The sequence below is a fragment of the Aulonocara sp. 'chitande type north' Nkhata Bay genome, linkage group LG14 (assembly GCF_057382095.1).
Source record: "Aulonocara sp. 'chitande type north' Nkhata Bay isolate Kocher_YH1m ecotype deep benthic linkage group LG14, A_spYH_male_GT1.1, whole genome shotgun sequence".
NCBI lineage: Eukaryota > Metazoa > Chordata > Actinopteri > Cichliformes > Cichlidae > Aulonocara > Aulonocara sp. 'chitande type north' Nkhata Bay.
Window position 1 is genome coordinate 8,871,300 of NC_141357.1, and position 18,751 is coordinate 8,890,050.

The window sequence follows — 18,751 nt, forward strand, 5'->3', positions numbered from 1 at the left end:
TTAATTGTATGATCCAGCACTACCCCATAGCTTGGGTAAACACCATGGTGTTTGACTATAAAGGGCAGCTGAAGACTGGAGACATCATCCTGCACTGCTGGTCATCATTTCCTGGTATAGACATACACAAAGTCACGGTATAATTTAATAATTAATAAAGGGCAAATTCATATCAGCTATGCATGTGTGTCTCTCCTGCCCAGATGAACTTGAAGAGATGCTGAACCCCATAGGAACCATTCAGACCAACCCATACACTGAGAACGCTACAGCACTGCACATCCACTTCCCAGAGTACTCTTCACACCCCATCGTCTTCCCTCCTTTTGACAAGGTCACACAGCAGTCAATCGTCATATTCAGTCAAATTAATAAGATGATACCCATTTGCCCTTTTAAAACATACCAATTAGATTAGATTTGTGATGTATGGATAAACACTATTCATCTGCGAATGAAAAACTGAGTATGGGCTTTTTTTGATAGCATGAGTTCAGCTGAAATTGTCAGCAGAGTGGCTTAGTGCTCTTCAAAATAGTACCTAGTGATTATGATGAAGTGGTAGCTGTTAGCATGAGAGGATCAGGACGTGCTCGGCCTGTTTAATGCACTCTGATGCATCAGTGTGCGTTCACTCATGCATTTTTTTTTCATTTGAATTTTTTGCAGATACTGGAAAAAGCTGCAGAGATGGTCAGCGCTGACTGTGTGTCCATTGTGAGTTCATATACAAAAAAGGAGTTGACTGTGTGCGAATGTGTTTAGATGATTGAATTCATTCAGAATACATAAAAGTGCAGCGAAGCTGAAAGCACAGTAGTGATTGCTACATGATGGCTTACACGAAATGTGAGAAATGATGCAGCATGCCCATCTCTCTCCTCACACACTCTTAGAGTCACACAGTACAAATATAACCTCAACAGGCACCCGTTTGCTAGTTTCCTTGGAAACCCATTGTTATTACTTTGGCAGGGTGTAGCTGCAAAAATATTCAAATCCTCTTCAAAAGTACAAAACTACGCACGCTAATCAGATTACATGTACGTTTTCCTCTTACCACCCCTCAACTGAAAACCCACTCATGGGTGTGTTACAGCCAGTTACGTAATCTGCTGTTACTTAGAGGGCATGCCTGAACACGGTCTCTTTTTTTCCTTTTCTTTTTTTAAATATGCAGTCTGTGCGTGAGAGAAACTAGATTATCGCTGACTAAAAGTTGTAATTTCATTGTTACAGCGTGTCATGTTACATATTAGTATAGAGCGCTGTACAGCTCAGCTGTTATTTACCTGTAAAGAACGTGAATGTCAGGACTTGGGTTACATTTTGTAGCTACTAAAATCCTGCCTCTTTGTTGAATCAGACACTTTACAAGTTTTTAACAAACAAATGAATGCTAGTTCTTGGCCCACTCATGCACATTGCAAAGATGGTGAGAATGTTACTACTTTAATGCTCTCCTGCCCTCATGTGGTTATTTACAGTAAATGCAGTTGCTCATCTACACGCTCTGAGTTCCTTACGTCCACCTTTCTGCTCCTTTGTATCTCAAAATCCCAAACCCAGCTGACCTTTTCTCTCTTTTCTGAACCGTTTTGCTCTCAGGGTCGTGGTGTTAAGAAATTCTACATGGAGCTGAAGGAGATCATGGAGCGTGACCCGGTCTCTCAGCTCTGTGAAAATGAAAAGGATCTGATCTGGACACTACGACAAGATTGTCGTGAGACTTTCCCCCAGTCGCTGCCCAAGCTGCTACTCTCTGTCAAGTGGAGCAAACATGAGGACATGGCCCAGGTTAGGAAGCATATCCATTGTTATGGGGTGTTACTGAGGATATAATGATATTAAGTCAGCACTTGTTTCAAGGTTTTAAAAAATTGATTCTTTAAAAAGCAAACTGTTTGATTCAGTGCAATCCCATACAATTCAGAAAAGGTCATATTTCATATATTGAGCTTATGCACAAATGTCAGTCTCATATTTTTACTACTTTTGACATAAAATGTGTGACAGTATCTCTTAATGTATAGTAGTCTGAGCTCTACAAATGTTATGGGTTGGTGTCAAAAATGCACAGCACGGATATGATGTGCAATGTTAAGAGGGTCCTATGAAACTTGGTCACACCTTCATCTACGTCTATGAGTGCAGGCAAGTTGCACTGAATTTAAACTGTCCTCCTTAAAACTAAAATCTAATTTAATAATAAACCCACAGCTGCCAGCACTGTTGTGAGAAGCAGAGCGTCATCGGTCACGGCACAGATGAAGCAAAAAGCCTGTGATAGAGTCTCTACTTGGGGGCAAGATTATCACTGTTGAAATGATTAACTGCATCATAATAAAGTCACTCACACTCAACCGTATTTACAGGAAAGAAATTACAGTCCTAACTGTTGTTGCTATAGAATTTATTAGCATCTTTATTATGTGTGACCCCATGGGCATTTGATTCACAGGTCCATTTAAAAACTAAAAGCATTCCCTGATGTAAAATGTATCAGTCTCTATCTCTGTACTATTGCTATGTGTAGCGTAAATTAGTCCTCCGGGGTGAGGCTGTCGGCTCTAATATTCAGACGAAATGATCACAACTGTAGTGTGTGCTAAGGAAACATGGGAGTTTTTTTGGCCAGTCTTGCTCACCACCTAGGCCACTTGCCAGATTTGGCTTCCTCGAACTTAGTCAACTTCCCTGAAATGGATAACGAGTTTTGCACTTCAGAAGTTCTACAGTGTATTTAACAGGAGTGATCTAAAAATAAGAGAAGGTGCATGAGAAGATGGCTCTAAACAGGAGAATGATTTTGATGCTTTAGGATCTGTTGTCCTTTTTGGTCACACATCATATCTAACTGATTAAATGTCAGCATATCTGTTTCTAAAGTTGTTTGTCTCTCCCAGCTCCAGGCACTGCTCCAGATTTGGCCCAAACTGAGTCCCAGAGATGCTCTGGAGCTGCTGGACTTCAACTATCCTGACCAGTATGTCAGAGAGTATGCTGTGCGCTGTTTAAAGGACATGAGGTAAATCCTTGCACACTTTTATGAAATGCAGTAGACTTCACTGTCATATATTACATTTATTATACGCTCCAATAAAGTATGCTTTTTTCTTTGTTCCATATACATCAACTGACCACAAACACACTTGGTCTGTTTTAAATGCTGTTAATCATACACTGGATTACATTACTGTTTAGAAAAATGGTCTTTCTAAGTTTCTGTCTTCCTGTTTCTTCTTTCCCCTCATCAGTGATGAGGAACTGTCACAGTACCTGCTACAATTGGTGCAGGTGTTGCGTTACGAGCCCTATTATGACTGCGCCCTCACTCATTTCCTGTTAGAGCGTGCTCAAAGAAACCGCCAGATTGGACACTTCCTCTTCTGGCATCTACGGTGGGTGTGGTTGTGTGTGCGCGTGTGTGTGGAGGCAATTGAGTGTTGTGGAAATAAACATGCAGGCTTTGAACAGTTACATATTCAAACTAAGGGAGAAGGAGAGGGAATGTTTGAAATTTCTAGATGTTTCTCGTTTGTCCATTCCTCCTCTGTGCTGCCCTCTACAGGTCAGAGATCCACATGCCAGCTGTTTCAGTCCAGTTTGCGCTACTCCTAGAAGCCTATTGTAGAAGCAACATCCCTCATATTGAGGTTCTAAAGAAACAGGCAAGCTGAACGCACCCACACACACCTATTCTCTCACACTATTAAAAAAAAATAGTAAAAGTGATGACTGCTTTGTTTTAGACTCCCACGTTTCATTTGCAAATCTTAAAACTTGCTGGAGGCAGAAATCTTAATGTATTGCAACTGTTATTTCAGGCAGTCAGGACATGATGTAGATATGTCATTATTAAGATTTAATTAATAAATCATCAACATTTTTCTGTTACTCAAATATGCTGAAATGTTTTATTGCTAGAAACTGCAATTTTACTTTGAAAAATCTGCACACACCTGACAGATTAGTGCTGATCTATTAAGTTCAGCTGGGGTAGCTCTATGGTATTTTTAGCCTCTCCGGTGCCAGCATTGTCACCCATCCTGCCCGCTGACCTTTGGCCCCTACACTGTTGGTTTTGACAGTCTCTTCTCAAATCATCCTGTGACTTCCTTATCATTTATCTGGCCAAATTTCCTGTTTGGTAGCGTATACACAGTGGTGACACAATGCTGACGTTGTCTATTTCAGGAGAATGATATCAGTTCTTAGTAACAGGAGAACTTTGTTCACGGGGTTAAATCAAACCTGTATGTTTGGTTCTGTTACATTGTTCTTCTCTTGATATGCCAGGTGGAAGCCCTGAGTAAGCTAAAGTCAGTCAATGAGCTGATTAAATTAGGGACCATCAAGAACACTCGTAGTAAAACCAAGGAAGCAATGTTGACCAAGGAGGCCATGATGACATGTTTAAGACAGAGTGGATACTCGGAGACTCTTTCAGACCTTCACTCCCCTCTAAACCCCAGTGTCCTGCTGTCTGACATAAAGTAAGATTACACAAGTTTTTATGTATTTATACCGGAGTGTGACAACCTTTGCTCTTACAGGAAGCTGATGGGTCTTTTTTTCTCTCTATAGTGTGGAGAAGTGTCGGTATATGGACTCAAAGATGAAGCCCCTCTGGATTGTTTACAACAACAAGCTGCTGAGTGGAGACACCCTGGGAATCATCTTTAAGAATGGAGACGGTAGGGATCAGAGAAGGGGGGAGGGGGGTTTGGAAAGGTGGAGATTAAAAGAAGCAGGAAGTGGCAAAGGAATGGAAGGAGAAAAGTCATCCTTCTAGCTTAATATTGCCTTTTTTTCCAAACTGAGGCACTTTCCCAGTATTCATCTTGACTTTTACTCCTAGACCTAAGACAAGACATGTTGACCCTCCAGATTTTGAGGTTAATGGACCTTCTCTGGAAGGAGGCACATCTGGACCTCAGGTGAGTTTTTGTGTGTGTGCGTGTTAGACTGACAGATTTTTGCCAAGATTGTTTTTCTTCTTCCTGTGCTCTGTGGGGAGTTAATCTCCCCGTGCTAGTTAGACCTCTGGCCTCATTTTCTAAACATGTATACAGAGTTGTGTACAGGCACACATGTACTACACCCTGACCCATATATTCTATTGCTAATAGATAATAATATTTAAAAAATGACCCCATCATTTTTCTTTAAAATTACTTGAACATGCTGTGTACATATGTTACACAGGGTTGCTCTCTAAAAGCTGCATCAACCCCAGAAATTTTCTGTGCAATTCTGAAAGTCAAAAACCTTTTAATCAAATCCACACTTCACACTTTGCAAAAACCCTCTCTATACATAGACCTACACATCTGGAGCTAAGCGGTGGAGGGGGGTGTTTTGACAGTTGAGCCTGTGGCCAGTGTTTCAGATTACAGGGACACAGGTTCACAGTTCAAAAGCAGTGGGACACTGGGAATAAAAACAGGGACGATATAATAAAAATACTGAGATATTTTATCACTTGCAGTCTTCCTTGTCAGCTGTCTCTATTATAATTTACTTTGCTTTTTAATTTTTGAGTTAGACTGAGAAACAAACGCCTTTAAGACATTTGGTCTCCATTAAAGTCTGTCAAACTGCTAATACAATCTCTAACCTAAGCCTACTCTGAGTATTAGGTTTAAAAGACTAGGAGGGTGCTGTGTTTAATAGAACAGTGAAGAGGTCATTGTAAGGAGGTCCACGTCACAAAACAAGGACCTGCTGCCATCTTGTGGAACTGAAGGAAGTTAAAGTGAAAACATTGGCGATAACATGACCAACCGCATAACAAAGTATTGTTCCACACTGGGAGTGCAAAAACAGTTGGGGGGGGGGGGAAAAAAAACCCTCACGCTTACATTTATCTACTTACCCAGAAACCTGTCACACATGTATTACTGAGCAAGATCTGAGAATTTCTTCATTTGTACGTTAAAGGACAAAAGTCACTACATCAGATATTTCAAGTGTCTATCCATGTATAAACCAAAAATAATAATAATAATAAATGTTCTGATATTGTTACGCTCTCCTCCGTCTATACAGAATTGTACCATATGGTTGCCTGGCAACAGGCGACCGCACCGGGCTGATTGAGGTCGTCTCATCTGCAGAAACAATCGCAAACATCCAGCTGACCAGCAGCAATGTAGCAGCAGCTGCGGCATTCAACAAGGATGCTTTGCTTAACTGGCTCAAAGAGAGGAACTCTGGGTAAGCTGGAGCCCAGTGATCAGATAAAAGCCTGCAGCCTCAGAAATGATCTTAAGTGTTGTTTGTGGTTGTGCATTTACAGTGATGCTCTTGACCGGGCCATCGAGGAGTTCACTCTGTCATGTGCAGGCTACTGTGTAGCCACTTATGTCCTGGGTATTGGAGATCGCCACAGTGACAACATCATGGTCCGCAGCAATGGACAGGTTAGACAATCTGAGTTTTCTTTTTCCATTCTCCACCTGGTTTTTCCTGATTCCACAGGCTTCACTGATTGGCCTTGTGTGTTTTGGGGTTTTTTGTTTTCTTTTTTAGCTCTTTCACATAGACTTCGGTCACATCCTGGGCAACTTCAAGTCCAAGTTTGGCATCAAAAGGGAGCGTGTACCATTTATCCTCACACACGACTTCATCCACGTCATACAACAGGGCAAGACTGGAAACACAGAAAAGTTTGGCAGGTTTGTTTCACTTTGCTGTTTACCTCCAGCCCCAGCACCTCTGTTCACACGAACCACTGTGATTCAAACTGTAACTTCAACCATTTATTGCAATTCAGTCAAGTTTTTGTATCATTAAGATTAATTTGATAATCATTTACATTTGATAGCTTACTCTGTTTGGACTAATAATAAACCAAGTACAGTTTAAGGCCCTAATTCTGGTTTTCCTGTCTGATGCTAAGTTTGTGTGGCACACTTTAACAAGATGGCTACCAGAAGTGCCTTTTGTAAACTACATCATGGTGAAATGTATTATTATTATTATTATTATTATTATTATTATTATTATTATTATTATCATCATCACTCATACAGGAAAATGTAACTATTTTAATACAAGACAAAAATAAAAAGCTTTACAACTAAAGAGAGTAAATGTTGCAGTATAGTGTGGACCATCGGGGGCGGCCAGAACAGGGGGTGCAGCAACAGAAGGAGTTTGCTGTCTTAAATGCATGCTGCCATTCTTCATTTCATTTAAATTCATTTAAATGGCGCAGACTGGCTACACAATCTGGTCAAAATACAACTATTACCGAGAATTTTCTACAGAAACATAGTGTCCACTCATACCCAGAAACCTCCTAAATTGACGTCTAGTGGGTGGAACTAGGTAGCTCAATACTTGATAAAACATAATAGTTTCAAAAGAACTACAGGAGTTCAGCTATTACACTTCATGTATCTGAACACTGGTTCTCCAGTTTTGTTTTAACTTTGGGGACGTACACAAACTTTATTCATACGAGCAGATCAGAAATGCATTTTCTCTCAAAGCTATTCAGTGCTTTGAAATCAGTTCTTTGACAGAAGTCTGTGTAAAGATCGGAGAACCGGAGTGATCTGATATGCTTTCCTGTTCTTGGTGAGGATTCAAGAGTCAGCATTTTAGAGAGACCTAGAAACATCCCCTTACTATAATGGAGCTGAGTAAATTGTTTTAGCAACTCACAAGCGTATGATTGGTAAGTTAATAGAAGACTAAAATGTTAAGTTTTTGTTTCTTGGTTGATTTTTTTTTTCTTTTTTTTTTCCTTGATTTACCATCCTGAAAATTGCAACTGACTTCATCATGCTATGAAAAAGCTACATACATTACATGACAGAAAATGCTCAATTTCCATTTGTATTTCTAAGTAACTCTGAAGTGATATTCCATCTGCAAACTTTAAAAAAAAAAAAAAAAAAAAATTGTTTCAGCCACATAGGAATGACATCACAGCTTTAGCAGTGTCAGTGCAGTACCTTCTCCCTCCAGCAGTTGGCAGTAGAGACTCAGTGAACAGCATGTGTCACTGAGCAAAAATGTGCTCAGTGAAGGATACAGCTTTCTACTTTTATTCTTCCTTTATATGAAATTTGGACAATCCAAATATAATAGAAAACATCCATGTAAGGCATTATGTTCTCTAGTAATCTAAAAGCTGCTCTGGTAACTGTTGTTGCTGGTTCTTTTTCTTTTGCTAAAGGAAAGAAAAAAAAAAAAAGTTTAAAAAAAGAAAAACCTGTGCAGAGCTGCTGCTGCCAAGTCAAGAAAAATATGGGTTTGATACTACATTAAGTTATTGCTCAGCAATAATGATACCTAAGCTCAGACATGTCAGTCACGTGGAATGGTGCATGTATTGTGTTTGCAGAATGAGGTGCACGTTGGCGGTGGTGTGCAAAGGCATTACGAAGCAATGGCTCTCTGTTGTTTACAAAGTTCTGATCTGTTGTGGAACAAGTAGATGATTCATTTTGTGACGTGGAAATACCCGTGTGGTATAGTAATCTGTTATTGTGGCCTATATGCATATCTGCATTTGTAACTGTCTCACAAGAAGGTAGATGCCTAGAAGCAAGTCCTGTGAAACATCAAATGTTTTTGCAGCTGAAGTTACTATAATTGAGCAATAAATGAACCAATAATATAAATAATGTCTTCATTACTACTGAAGAGCTTAAAGACCAGCCCAAGGCATTAAATGTTTAATTACAATTACCTCATGTCTGCATGCATAAGACCCAGTATGCTGAAGCAACATTTGAAGTTATCCAACTAATCTGCACAGCAGTGCGCTGGTGAAGAGCAGCGCAGAGATGCACATCCTGCATGACGTGAGCTTGAAAATAACCTTTATCGCTCAGCAAAGCATACTGTAAAAAGAAAAGTGGAGTAGCGGCGCATTGCTGCGTCAGTTGTGGTTTAATATCTGGCACATTGTGCACAAAATGTGACAGTTGGCATTTCCCTCTGGATCACAAGAAGTATTTATCAGAGGTGTCTTTTTGTGGTCTTTGCGTGCTTAAAAAAAATTATGCAGCAAGCTTTTATTAAAGCTAGAAGAGCAACTGTGATTGTGTCCTTCAGAAGTCTGCAAGGAAAAAGGTGGATTCAAAATGCTTCTTACAAGCAGAGACAAAGTCATGAGTGCAGCGAGTTACTGCATGGTGAAAAGGAAGTGTGGCACGTTACGAAGAGCGTGTTGGTCCACCCTTTAGCTCAGACACATTTGTGTTGCTAGCAACAAACAGTGTAAACAAAAACCTTGAATCACAATCACTGACTTCACCATGTGTACTTTGTTAGCATGGGTGGTTGTAGTTCAGGAGGTAGAGCATGAATGCATGCGAATGTTGGATAGAAAGCTCTTATATTGAAAAAAGCATAGAAAAAAGTGCTGGTGTGAATGAGGCAAGTTGTGTGAAGCACTTTGAGTGCTCAGGTCGAGTAGAAAAGCTCTGTGTAAAAACAAGTCCATTTAGCATTGTTTTATACATCAAATAACTCAAATACAGTTATGAAGTGAACTGCAATAAAAAACAGGCATACAAATGGAGTTTTTGTTCTTTTTGTTTTTTTTTGCTCAGTTATAGTCTGTATTTACAGTTTCCTGTAAAAAGACAAAACTTGAATCAAATGGGCACAGCAGTTTTTTTTTTTTTTGTTTGTTTTTTTTTAATGGGTTCAGTGGCCAGCAGTCTGTGCTCACTAAGAAATTCTGTGCATAAGGTTTTGTTAGAAAACTGAAATGTATTTTGGAACATTGTATTGGTTTTAGGAATGTGGAAAAAAACCTTTTTATAATAAAGTTCAAGAAAGATGGGGTTTGATTGACGAGTGAATCATCCCCTAAAGCCCCATCTCACAATTTTAAAAGGGAGCGATTTAGAGCCACAGCAGAGCAGCCTTTTTCTCAAGCCTTTTTCCACCTCTCTTAACAACTCCATTGAAAGTTTCAATGGATGGTACTGTTCGCATGTTCTCTTTTAGCTTTTGCTTTCACATTGGTGCAGATAAAATCTGACTGATTTATGGTTTTTGTTTTATTTGTTTGTTTTTAAGAAAATACAATAGACTTCATTAGAAAGCAAATAATTGAAACCATGTTCCAAAATGACTAACGTGTGTTTGTCTCTGTGTGCTCCTGTAGTTTCCGACAGTACTGTGAGGAGGCCTATCTAATCTTGAGGAAGAATGGCAACCTCTTCATTACACTGTTTGCCCTCATGCTGACTGCTGGACTACCTGAGCTCACTTCAGTTAAAGACATCCAGTACTTAAAGGTACGACAATCACAAGTGGCGATGCAAGGAGAGCACAAAAACTGTAGTTCTGTTACAGTGTGCATGTATAGATATGGTGTTGTAGTGGTGGAATGCACAAACATATCAGTATTTTATAAAGATTAACCAAATATTTTAGCTTAGCTTAGCATCCATATCATCCCGTTTTCTTTTTAGACCCCTACCTATGGTAAATGGCCTGTATTTGTATAGCTTTACACACCCAGTCATCCACCCATTCACACACACATTCACACACTGGTGGAGGCAAGCTACAGTTGTAGCCACAGCTGCCCTGGGGCAGACTGACAGAAGCGAGGCTGCCATATCGCGCCATCGGCCCTTCTGGCCAACACCAGTAGGCGGTAGGTGAAGTGTCTTGCCCAAGGACACAACGACCGAGACTGTCCAAGCCGGGGCTCGAACCGGCAACCTTCCGATTACAAGGCGAGCTCCCAACTCTTGAGCCACGATACCTTTAATTTTAATTTCCATAAATCATCTTTAAAAAAGAGCTGCTTATAGCTTCAGGACCTTCGTAAGAATCTTGATACTAACATTATTTCTTCAGTGTCAGTAATTCAGTCATTGTTCCTAAACCTTGCTATTTTTCGACCATTATGTCATCATGAAGTTAATTCACATGGGGGTGATTTGTCTTCCAGATTTCAGCGTAGAATCCTTTTATAAAAATATTAATATTCTCCAAATTGGTACTCTACAGATACACATGTCTATAACATTTTAAATAACTGAGTGTCAGCATGTATGCAGGGAGACTACATCTTCATCCTCCTGCCCACATGACTTATCCTGTCTTACTTTCCGCTCCCTTTTCAGGACTCCCTGGCTCTGGGTAAAACTGATGAGGAGGCCCTCAAGCAGTTCCGCCAAAAGTTTGATGAAGCCCTGAGAGAGAGCTGGACAACTAAAGTGAACTGGATGGCCCACAATGTGGCCAAAGACAACCGGTCTTAGGGCAGCTGTAACCTTTCAAAGGCTAGGGGAGTGGTCCCAAGAGGACGCAGTGAGGGAACGTGAGAGTGTGAGGGAAGAGGCAGGATGTGCCAAGGAGACAGGGTGACAGAGACCCTAATTTAAAGAAGGGAATCTAGCAGAATATCCAAAACTTGAGCAGAGTCGCCCCCCTCCTGTACTATACAGAATAAAATCTGCCCCCTCATTCTTCAGTTAAGCTACTCTGCATCCTTACTTGCTGTATCCCTCCTCACCTTGCATCACACTGGCACGGTGCCCCGTGAGCCATCTTCATTCATGGTCTTGTGACATTTCAGTGGAATCACGGTGGGTAATGTCATTGCAGATTTTGCACAGGCACGAAAGCCGATGGAGCACGCAGCCAAAGGAAGGGAACTGAAGCACCCACTGTGCCCACGCTAAACCTTCTCAGACAAAACTCCACACAGAACAGGCTGAACTACTGGCTAACAAGATAAAATTTAGGAGTGGCTGAGTTATGTCAGATGGACTTGAAACTCTGCCTGAACAGACCCTGATGGAGTGCATATTGTGCCCACACCCCTGAACTTGTTTTAAGTAGAGCTAAGAGATGGGTGTAGAAAGGACAGAATGAAATAGACAAGAAAAAAAAACCCCATCTGACTCTGTGTCTTAAAATGGTGTGCACCACAGCCACAGGAAGTGCATCTTAACACTCGCTTCCCGTCTCAGTGTGCCTAAAAGAAAATTCAGGAAGATTGTATCGTTTCGGACATTTCTTTTTCCTCTGCCATTTAAGAATGTATCCCTGGATGTGGATGTGCCAGAGTACAAGTCCACAAAGTCAACTTGTGAGGGAAATGATGAAAGAGAAGGACTGATGCGAGAGATGCTCTGAACCTACTGGTCCACTGTCTGAATCTCACTTCACTTGGACCGTTGAACACTGGAATGTTTATAGAGAGGCATATATAAGAAATTTTAAATAGTCTTTTAATAAACTAAACAGTTCATTCTAGTTTATTTTATTCTGAATTGACAATGTGCGTCGTCTCTTTGTCAAATCAAAAGCATTGTTGGCCAAAGTGTTATCGCCTGCCAGTTACCACTACCCCAGATTGTCCTCCTTTTTAAAGAATTCAACGCATTAAAGCCACCAAGTACACTGAGAAATAACTGATGCTTTTAACATGGTAGGACCAAAACAGAAAAAATGTTTAGCAGTTTCTTTTTGTTCTTTTTTTTCTACTGTATTTTTAACAGTCTGTTTCCATCGAATGTGCAGATATGTGCCGCTCTATTTAAGTGTATTTAGCCCCTTTCAGACATGGGATGAGTAACATTACTGACTGACTTGTCAGTGAGACAAGCTGCATGGTACTGCTGAGTGAGCTGCCCCCACCCTTCCCACACAGGCTCCAGTGAGGAAGATGTCTTCTGGACTGGCAAAGATGAAAATCATCATTTAAGGGCATTCTCTACTGACGGAGCAACTCACAAGGATGCTTAAAAGACGGGCCCAGTCATGTCATGTGACCTGAAGTGTACAAAAATGCTTATGGTGAGACTGATAGCTCAACTTTTCCATTAAAGTGAGCAGACATGACGGTGGCCTGTTCAGGTGCCCACAGGTTAATTGGAAGGAGTGCATTTCTGAAAGGGCTTTTTGTCCTCATACAAGCAGATGTGGGCGGAGTCTGAAGTCTGGACCTGTGTGGGTGGGATTTATCAGTAGGGACATTACACTGCAATGTAAAGCTATTTACTTGTTTCAACATATGGTGCTCTACCAGCATCTGCGTCTGTTTGGAATTTTTCTTTTTTTCCTGTGCAATATCCCAGTATATGAACCATATCTAATCATATGAAACATTGGTCCCGGGCCCAAGCCTGTAATGGTTTTGCCTGCTGGTTTATGTGTGATGCAGCTGCATTTTGCACTACCTGCCTTCAGAAGTCTCAGACACTGGATATTGTCAAATGTACAGGCTTTTAATGTTTTGCTGGTTTCTGTTTTCATAGGAGTTTTATTAAATTTATTTTCCACTGTGCTGCATTTCTGTCTGTGGTCTTTTTTTATTCTGCTGCTTGATGTGGGCTGAGTGACTTCTGCGCCTACATAGGCCAATGGATATTTTTTTTCCCTCTTCTAAGAGGCAAGAGAACTTTTTGATTCTAGACAGAAATATACACAGGCTTATTTTCGACAGCTATTTTTGCTAAAAAATATAAAAGTCAAACCAGTTTGTATACATCCAGAAATGAGTGAGTCTAGTTATAAGAGAAGTTTCCCTCTTTTCCCTCTATTTTAATTTAAATGAAAAATATCAAAAGGGCAGAAGGTTTCAAACCCTCTGAAATTTTACAAAAATGTGATGCCCTCTCTAGCAAAAACTGCAGGCAACTTTTTTTTTTAAGACCAGTTTGTGTATTATGAATAATCCCATGTTCTCATGCTGGTACATGTCCACTACAGAAACATGCTTTAGTAGGAAGATGGCCCTTACTGCACTGAATAAAACATTCAAAAACAGCTATAGGAACGTGACTGTTAATGCTGCTTTAGTTTCCAAATTCCCCAGCTCTCAATTAGATTGAACTAATAATCTGCAGAGCCGTCTCACTGCACCTTTCAACTTATCTGCCATTAACTTCTTGGTGACTCACCCAACAGATGAACTCTGAGGTCTTGAGCACATACCTTGAAAAGTCAGAGCTTTTCTGGCAGGGTGGGGGCGAGCTGAATTTAAGTATAGGTGGCTTTAATGATCTGGCTGCATGCATAAATTTGCACGTATACTCAACAAAAATATAAATGCAACACCTTTGTTTTTGCTCCCATTCCCCATGGGATGGACGTAGAGACCTAAAATTCATTCCAGATACACAATATAACCATCCGTCACAAATCAGTCCAAATGTGTGGTAGTGGGCACATCTGCTATATTGAGATAATCCATCCCACCTCACAGGTGTGCCACATCAGGATGCTGATCTGACATCATGAGTAGTGCACAGGTGTACCTCAGACTGCCCACAACAAAAGGCCACCCTGGAATGTGCAGTTTTGTCTCACAGCAAAATGCCACAGATGCCACAAGCAATGAGGGAGCGTGCAATTGGCATGCTGACAGCAGGAATGTCAACCAGATCTGTCGCCCGTGCATTGAATGTTCATTTCTCAACCATAAGCCGTCTCCACAGGCGTTTCAGAGAATATGGCAGCACATCCAACCGGCCTCACAACCGCAGACCTCGTGTAACCACACCAGCCCAGGACCTCCACATCCAGCAGGTTCACCTCCAAGATCGTCTGAGACCAGCCACCCAGACAGCTGCTGGAACAATTGGTTTGCACAACCAAACAATTTCTGCACAAACTGTCAGAAACCGTCTCAGGGACGCTCAACTGCATGCCCGTCGTCCTCATCGGGGTCTTGACCTGACTCCAGCTCTTCGCCGTAACAGACTTGTGTGGGCAAATGCTCACATTCGATGGCGTCTGGCACGTTGGAGAGGTGTGCGCTTCACGGATGAATCATGGTTCACATTGTTCAGGGCAGATGGCAGCTGAGAATGTCCCAGTTCTTGCATGGCCAGCATGCTCACCGGACATGTCACCCATTGAGCATGTTTGGGATGTGCTTGACCGGCGTATACGACAGCGTGTACCAGTTCCCACGAATATCCAACAGCCATTGAAATGGAGTGGACCAACATTCCACAGGCCACAATTGACAATCTGATAGACTCCATGCGACGATGTGTTGTACTGCATGAGGCAAATGGTGGTCACACCAGATACTGACCGGTTCTGGGTCCCCAGACCCCCAATAGTGCAAAAAACTGCACATTCCAGGGTGGCCTTTTGTTGTGGGCAGTCTGAGGTACACCTGTGCACTACTCATGATGTCAGATCGGCATCCTGATGTGGCACACCTGTGAGGTGGGATGGATTATCTCAATATAGCAGATGTGCCCACTACCACACATTTGGACTGATTTGTGACCACTGTTTGGGAGGGATGGTTATATTGTGTATCTGGAATGAATTTTAGGTCTCTACGTCCATCCCATGGGGAATGGGAGCAGTAACAAAGGTGTTGCGTTTATATTTTTGTTGAGTGTAGTTAAAAAAGTAATATTTCCACCAGTGAAATTAGCTGTTAAGTGTAGACTTGAAAAACAAAAGCAAATAGAAATCAGCCATCAAACTTGCACATGTCAGTAGCGCTGTTTTTCACCTATCTCTACAGTTAGAGGACCATAAGGGGATTTTTATAAATGCCACCCTGCTCATCATGAAGCTCCTTTTGTGTCTGAGCGGTACAAAAATGCTCTTTATTGCTGTTTGGATGACTCGGGGACTGATTTTTATTTTTCTCTGTGGGCAATGCTAACAAAGTCACTACCTCCAGAGATCATCAATTATCAGTTCTCTTTCACTTGGGCTACAATCAGTGCTCTGTGTGACTCATCTGCTGTACGTGTGTTGTTCTTCAGTGCAGTTACATAATACAGTAACCTGTAGAAGCTTTGGTCGTAGGGAGTGTAGGCACAGTGTCAGATATTGTGTATACTGGGTGAAAACATAATTTTTTTTTTTCTTCAAATTTTCAACAAATTTGACACTGTTGGGGATTTATTTAAAATAGTTGGAAAACCACTTCAGGTGACTACATAATGAAGCTCATCCAATGCAAGGAGTGTGCAAACAGTCATGAAAATAAAGGTGTGTCCAACCTTTTGACTGGTTTTGTGTGTGTGTGTGTGTGTGTGTGTGTGTGTGTGTGTGTGTGTGTGTGTGTATATTTTTTTTTTCAACTATTAAAATGTGTAAAAGTTAGGAACGAATCTGTAATAGCAGCTTCATATTAATATAATTAGTATTACATCACTGATGACTTCACACTACACCACAGACTGTATATTACAGATAGATGTAGCTACTTCGATGTGACTGTTTGTGGGCATTTAGAAGGCTCAACATTAGCATTTTGTCCTGCCACCATGGTAGGTTTTTTTGGAGACAAATGTGACCATATTTATATGGGATGGTGGCTTGCTATGTTATCAGCTAAGGCTGGCTAGCCATGTTAGTAAGCTGCATTAATAAACTATATAAGTTCAATACACAGACTAATTGGTGCCAAGTATCAGACTAATAAAATAGTAGATTTTCTTACTGAAATTTAAAGCACAAACCTTTTAGATAGGTTGCACCACACAGTCTATCATATACTTCCATTAGAAATGCTCCAAAAAGCACACGGACACAGGTCATGTTCAGGACACTGAACTACTTAAGTCCAGAACTGATCAGATGTAGCACCTATCAGTACAAATGGCAACACTTCTGAAGAGACTTATGAGCTAGAGTCGCAATACAATAAGAACTAGAAATTTTGAAAGGACTTCATCCTCCCTAGTTTTTAGAAGTAACTGTATATATAAAGATATACAGAATTATTCCTTCATTTGGCATTAAAATAGTATAAGGGGGAAAAGTTACTGGTTCTGACCCCACTGTGCCTTTGAGTCACACCTTCCAAAAAAATTGCTTATGATGTATGCATCAGCTTAGCCCCCTAAACCCAGTAAGAGGGACTCTAGTCCAAGCCATCATTTTGTAGGAATACCATAAACTTTTCAAAGTAAAAGCCATAGAAAGTTTCACCCGCTGATTCATGCCGTTTTTTCCTGCCTTTCCTGCCTTGTTTCGAAAAGGGTCCAAAATTCAGGCCTCTGTGACTTCATAGCTTGTGTCAGGTACAATGGCATAGCTGTAAACTAATGCTGAATGCTTTTAAATTCTGTAAAACTGGACATTTTCACGTGAAATTATATGACTAGTGATTTGCTTTTGGAGCCAGCCCGTGTGGCGTTTAGGGGTACTGCAGTTTTTAGAAATTTTGCAGTGGTTTCATTTTCCAGCATCCAGAGGTTGCTGTGTCATCCTTTACACCCTGATAACACTGTATATAAATTATGTTTGCATCCAAACAGATATTTCAGGGCAAAACAGTTATGTTCTACACTTTTCACGCCTCACTTTATTTTCTTATTCATTAGCCATATCTTTAAGAATCCAAATATATACATCTTAAAAAAATTTAAAGCAGACAAATGGCTAATATGAACTGTGTAGTTTCACATGTGGGGCAATTAATGAAGAGGATTTCTGGTTAGATAATCATGAACAACAGTCAAAGCAGATGAAGCTATACACAGCATGATTCAGTCTTGTTTAGGGACTTCCACCCACCTCCAGGATCTCCAAGCCTGCTCCCACTGCCAGAAAATGCGCGTAGTTTAGGGAGGAGTTAAAGGAGGGGTGATTCATGAATCAGTCTAATTATACAGAGTCAGATCCACACAGATGTCCTGAGAAAAACACAAAGCAAACATGCCAGCAGGAGAGCCTGTTGCTGGGCTCTGGGTGATATCATAAAAGTGGCTTTATAAAGTGTAGGCTGAGAAGGAGGGTGTTCGTTCTCACATGTTCTAAGGAGTGCAGGCTTTTGCATGGTGTGTTGCTACCTGAGCCAGGGTGGGTGGCTGCCACTTGACAAGCAGTTACAAAGCTTAGAATCCTGCTTACGCAGGTAAACTGCTCTGTGGAGGATCTTGGCTAGAAAAGAGAAAATATTGTGTTGTGGCTATCATGCCAGCTTGTGGGAAAAAATATCCAGCAGGTGCTGTCCAGTCCCAGAAAAACAGTGATGAATAAGCTTGGCACATAGCAGCCCATTAAAAAAATGTAACAAAAGACTGCAAACCTTTTATTTCAAAGCATAATGACGCAATCAAGACGTAAAGGCCGTTTTTAAAATGTAGTTTGCTTTGGTTTGTTTGCATGGCATATGATACACATCTGTACGTTAACTAACAAATGTATGTGGGCATGGTTTATCTGTGGTCTCTGAATGGAAAAAAAACCTCGCCACAACTGAAGGGTAGAAATAGATGTGACGCAAGTAAGAATGTGTCAAGTTTCCCCACCACAGACCTGTCCCTTTGCTTCGATAAACACTTTCACTGCATTATCGATGCTTGCGCATCTGTTGAAAAGGTCACACAGGTGAAACATTTCAAGGCTTCCAACAGCAATCACGCAATAACTCGCACTTGCCTTCCCGAAATGAGTTTCTAACTTTTAGACTGACTGTCATTTTCTGTGACACTTTTTTCTCTCTGTCATCATCAGTTCCTGTTCGTTTCCTCCTTGCATTTTTTCATTTATGTAATTTTAACATTTGATAGGTTGTTGTGGATTCTGCTGCTCACGCAGTCGTAACTGCCCCACTCTCACACAACATGAGATTCCACGTGCAGTCAAAGCCTTGTTTATATAAAACGACGGACAGCACTTTAGGCCAATAAGCTTCCGATATCGCATTTCCGTCACGTTCTCCATGGAAACCCCTTGCATCCAGCCAATCGGAAAAAGCACAGGGAGGAGTCTAAATTGAGGTCGCGAGCTGGGCTCGGCGATTCGCTGATAGGCCTGTGCGGGAGAG

General features: G+C 41.0%; 1 protein-coding gene across 1 annotated transcript in view; it reads left to right on the forward strand.

The window, feature by feature from the left end:
• Nucleotides 1-13,287, forward strand: part of pik3cb (phosphatidylinositol-4,5-bisphosphate 3-kinase, catalytic subunit beta) — a 49,404-nt gene extending 36,117 nt beyond the window's left edge. Inside the window, exons 10-24 of the mRNA XM_086260816.1 lie at nt 18-114; nt 204-334; nt 670-717; nt 1,609-1,797; nt 2,907-3,028; nt 3,258-3,401; nt 3,572-3,671; nt 4,300-4,496; nt 4,588-4,697; nt 4,862-4,940; nt 6,052-6,219; nt 6,302-6,425; nt 6,535-6,680; nt 10,139-10,271; nt 11,112-13,287. Of these exons, the coding sequence (XP_086116942.1) occupies nt 18-114; nt 204-334; nt 670-717; nt 1,609-1,797; nt 2,907-3,028; nt 3,258-3,401; nt 3,572-3,671; nt 4,300-4,496; nt 4,588-4,697; nt 4,862-4,940; nt 6,052-6,219; nt 6,302-6,425; nt 6,535-6,680; nt 10,139-10,271; nt 11,112-11,249 (1,926 nt within the window). The 3' untranslated portion in view covers nt 11,250-13,287. The remainder of the gene's footprint in view (nt 1-17; nt 115-203; nt 335-669; nt 718-1,608; nt 1,798-2,906; nt 3,029-3,257; nt 3,402-3,571; nt 3,672-4,299; nt 4,497-4,587; nt 4,698-4,861; nt 4,941-6,051; nt 6,220-6,301; nt 6,426-6,534; nt 6,681-10,138; nt 10,272-11,111) is intronic.
• The last annotated feature ends 5,464 nt before the right edge of the window (nt 13,288-18,751 follow it).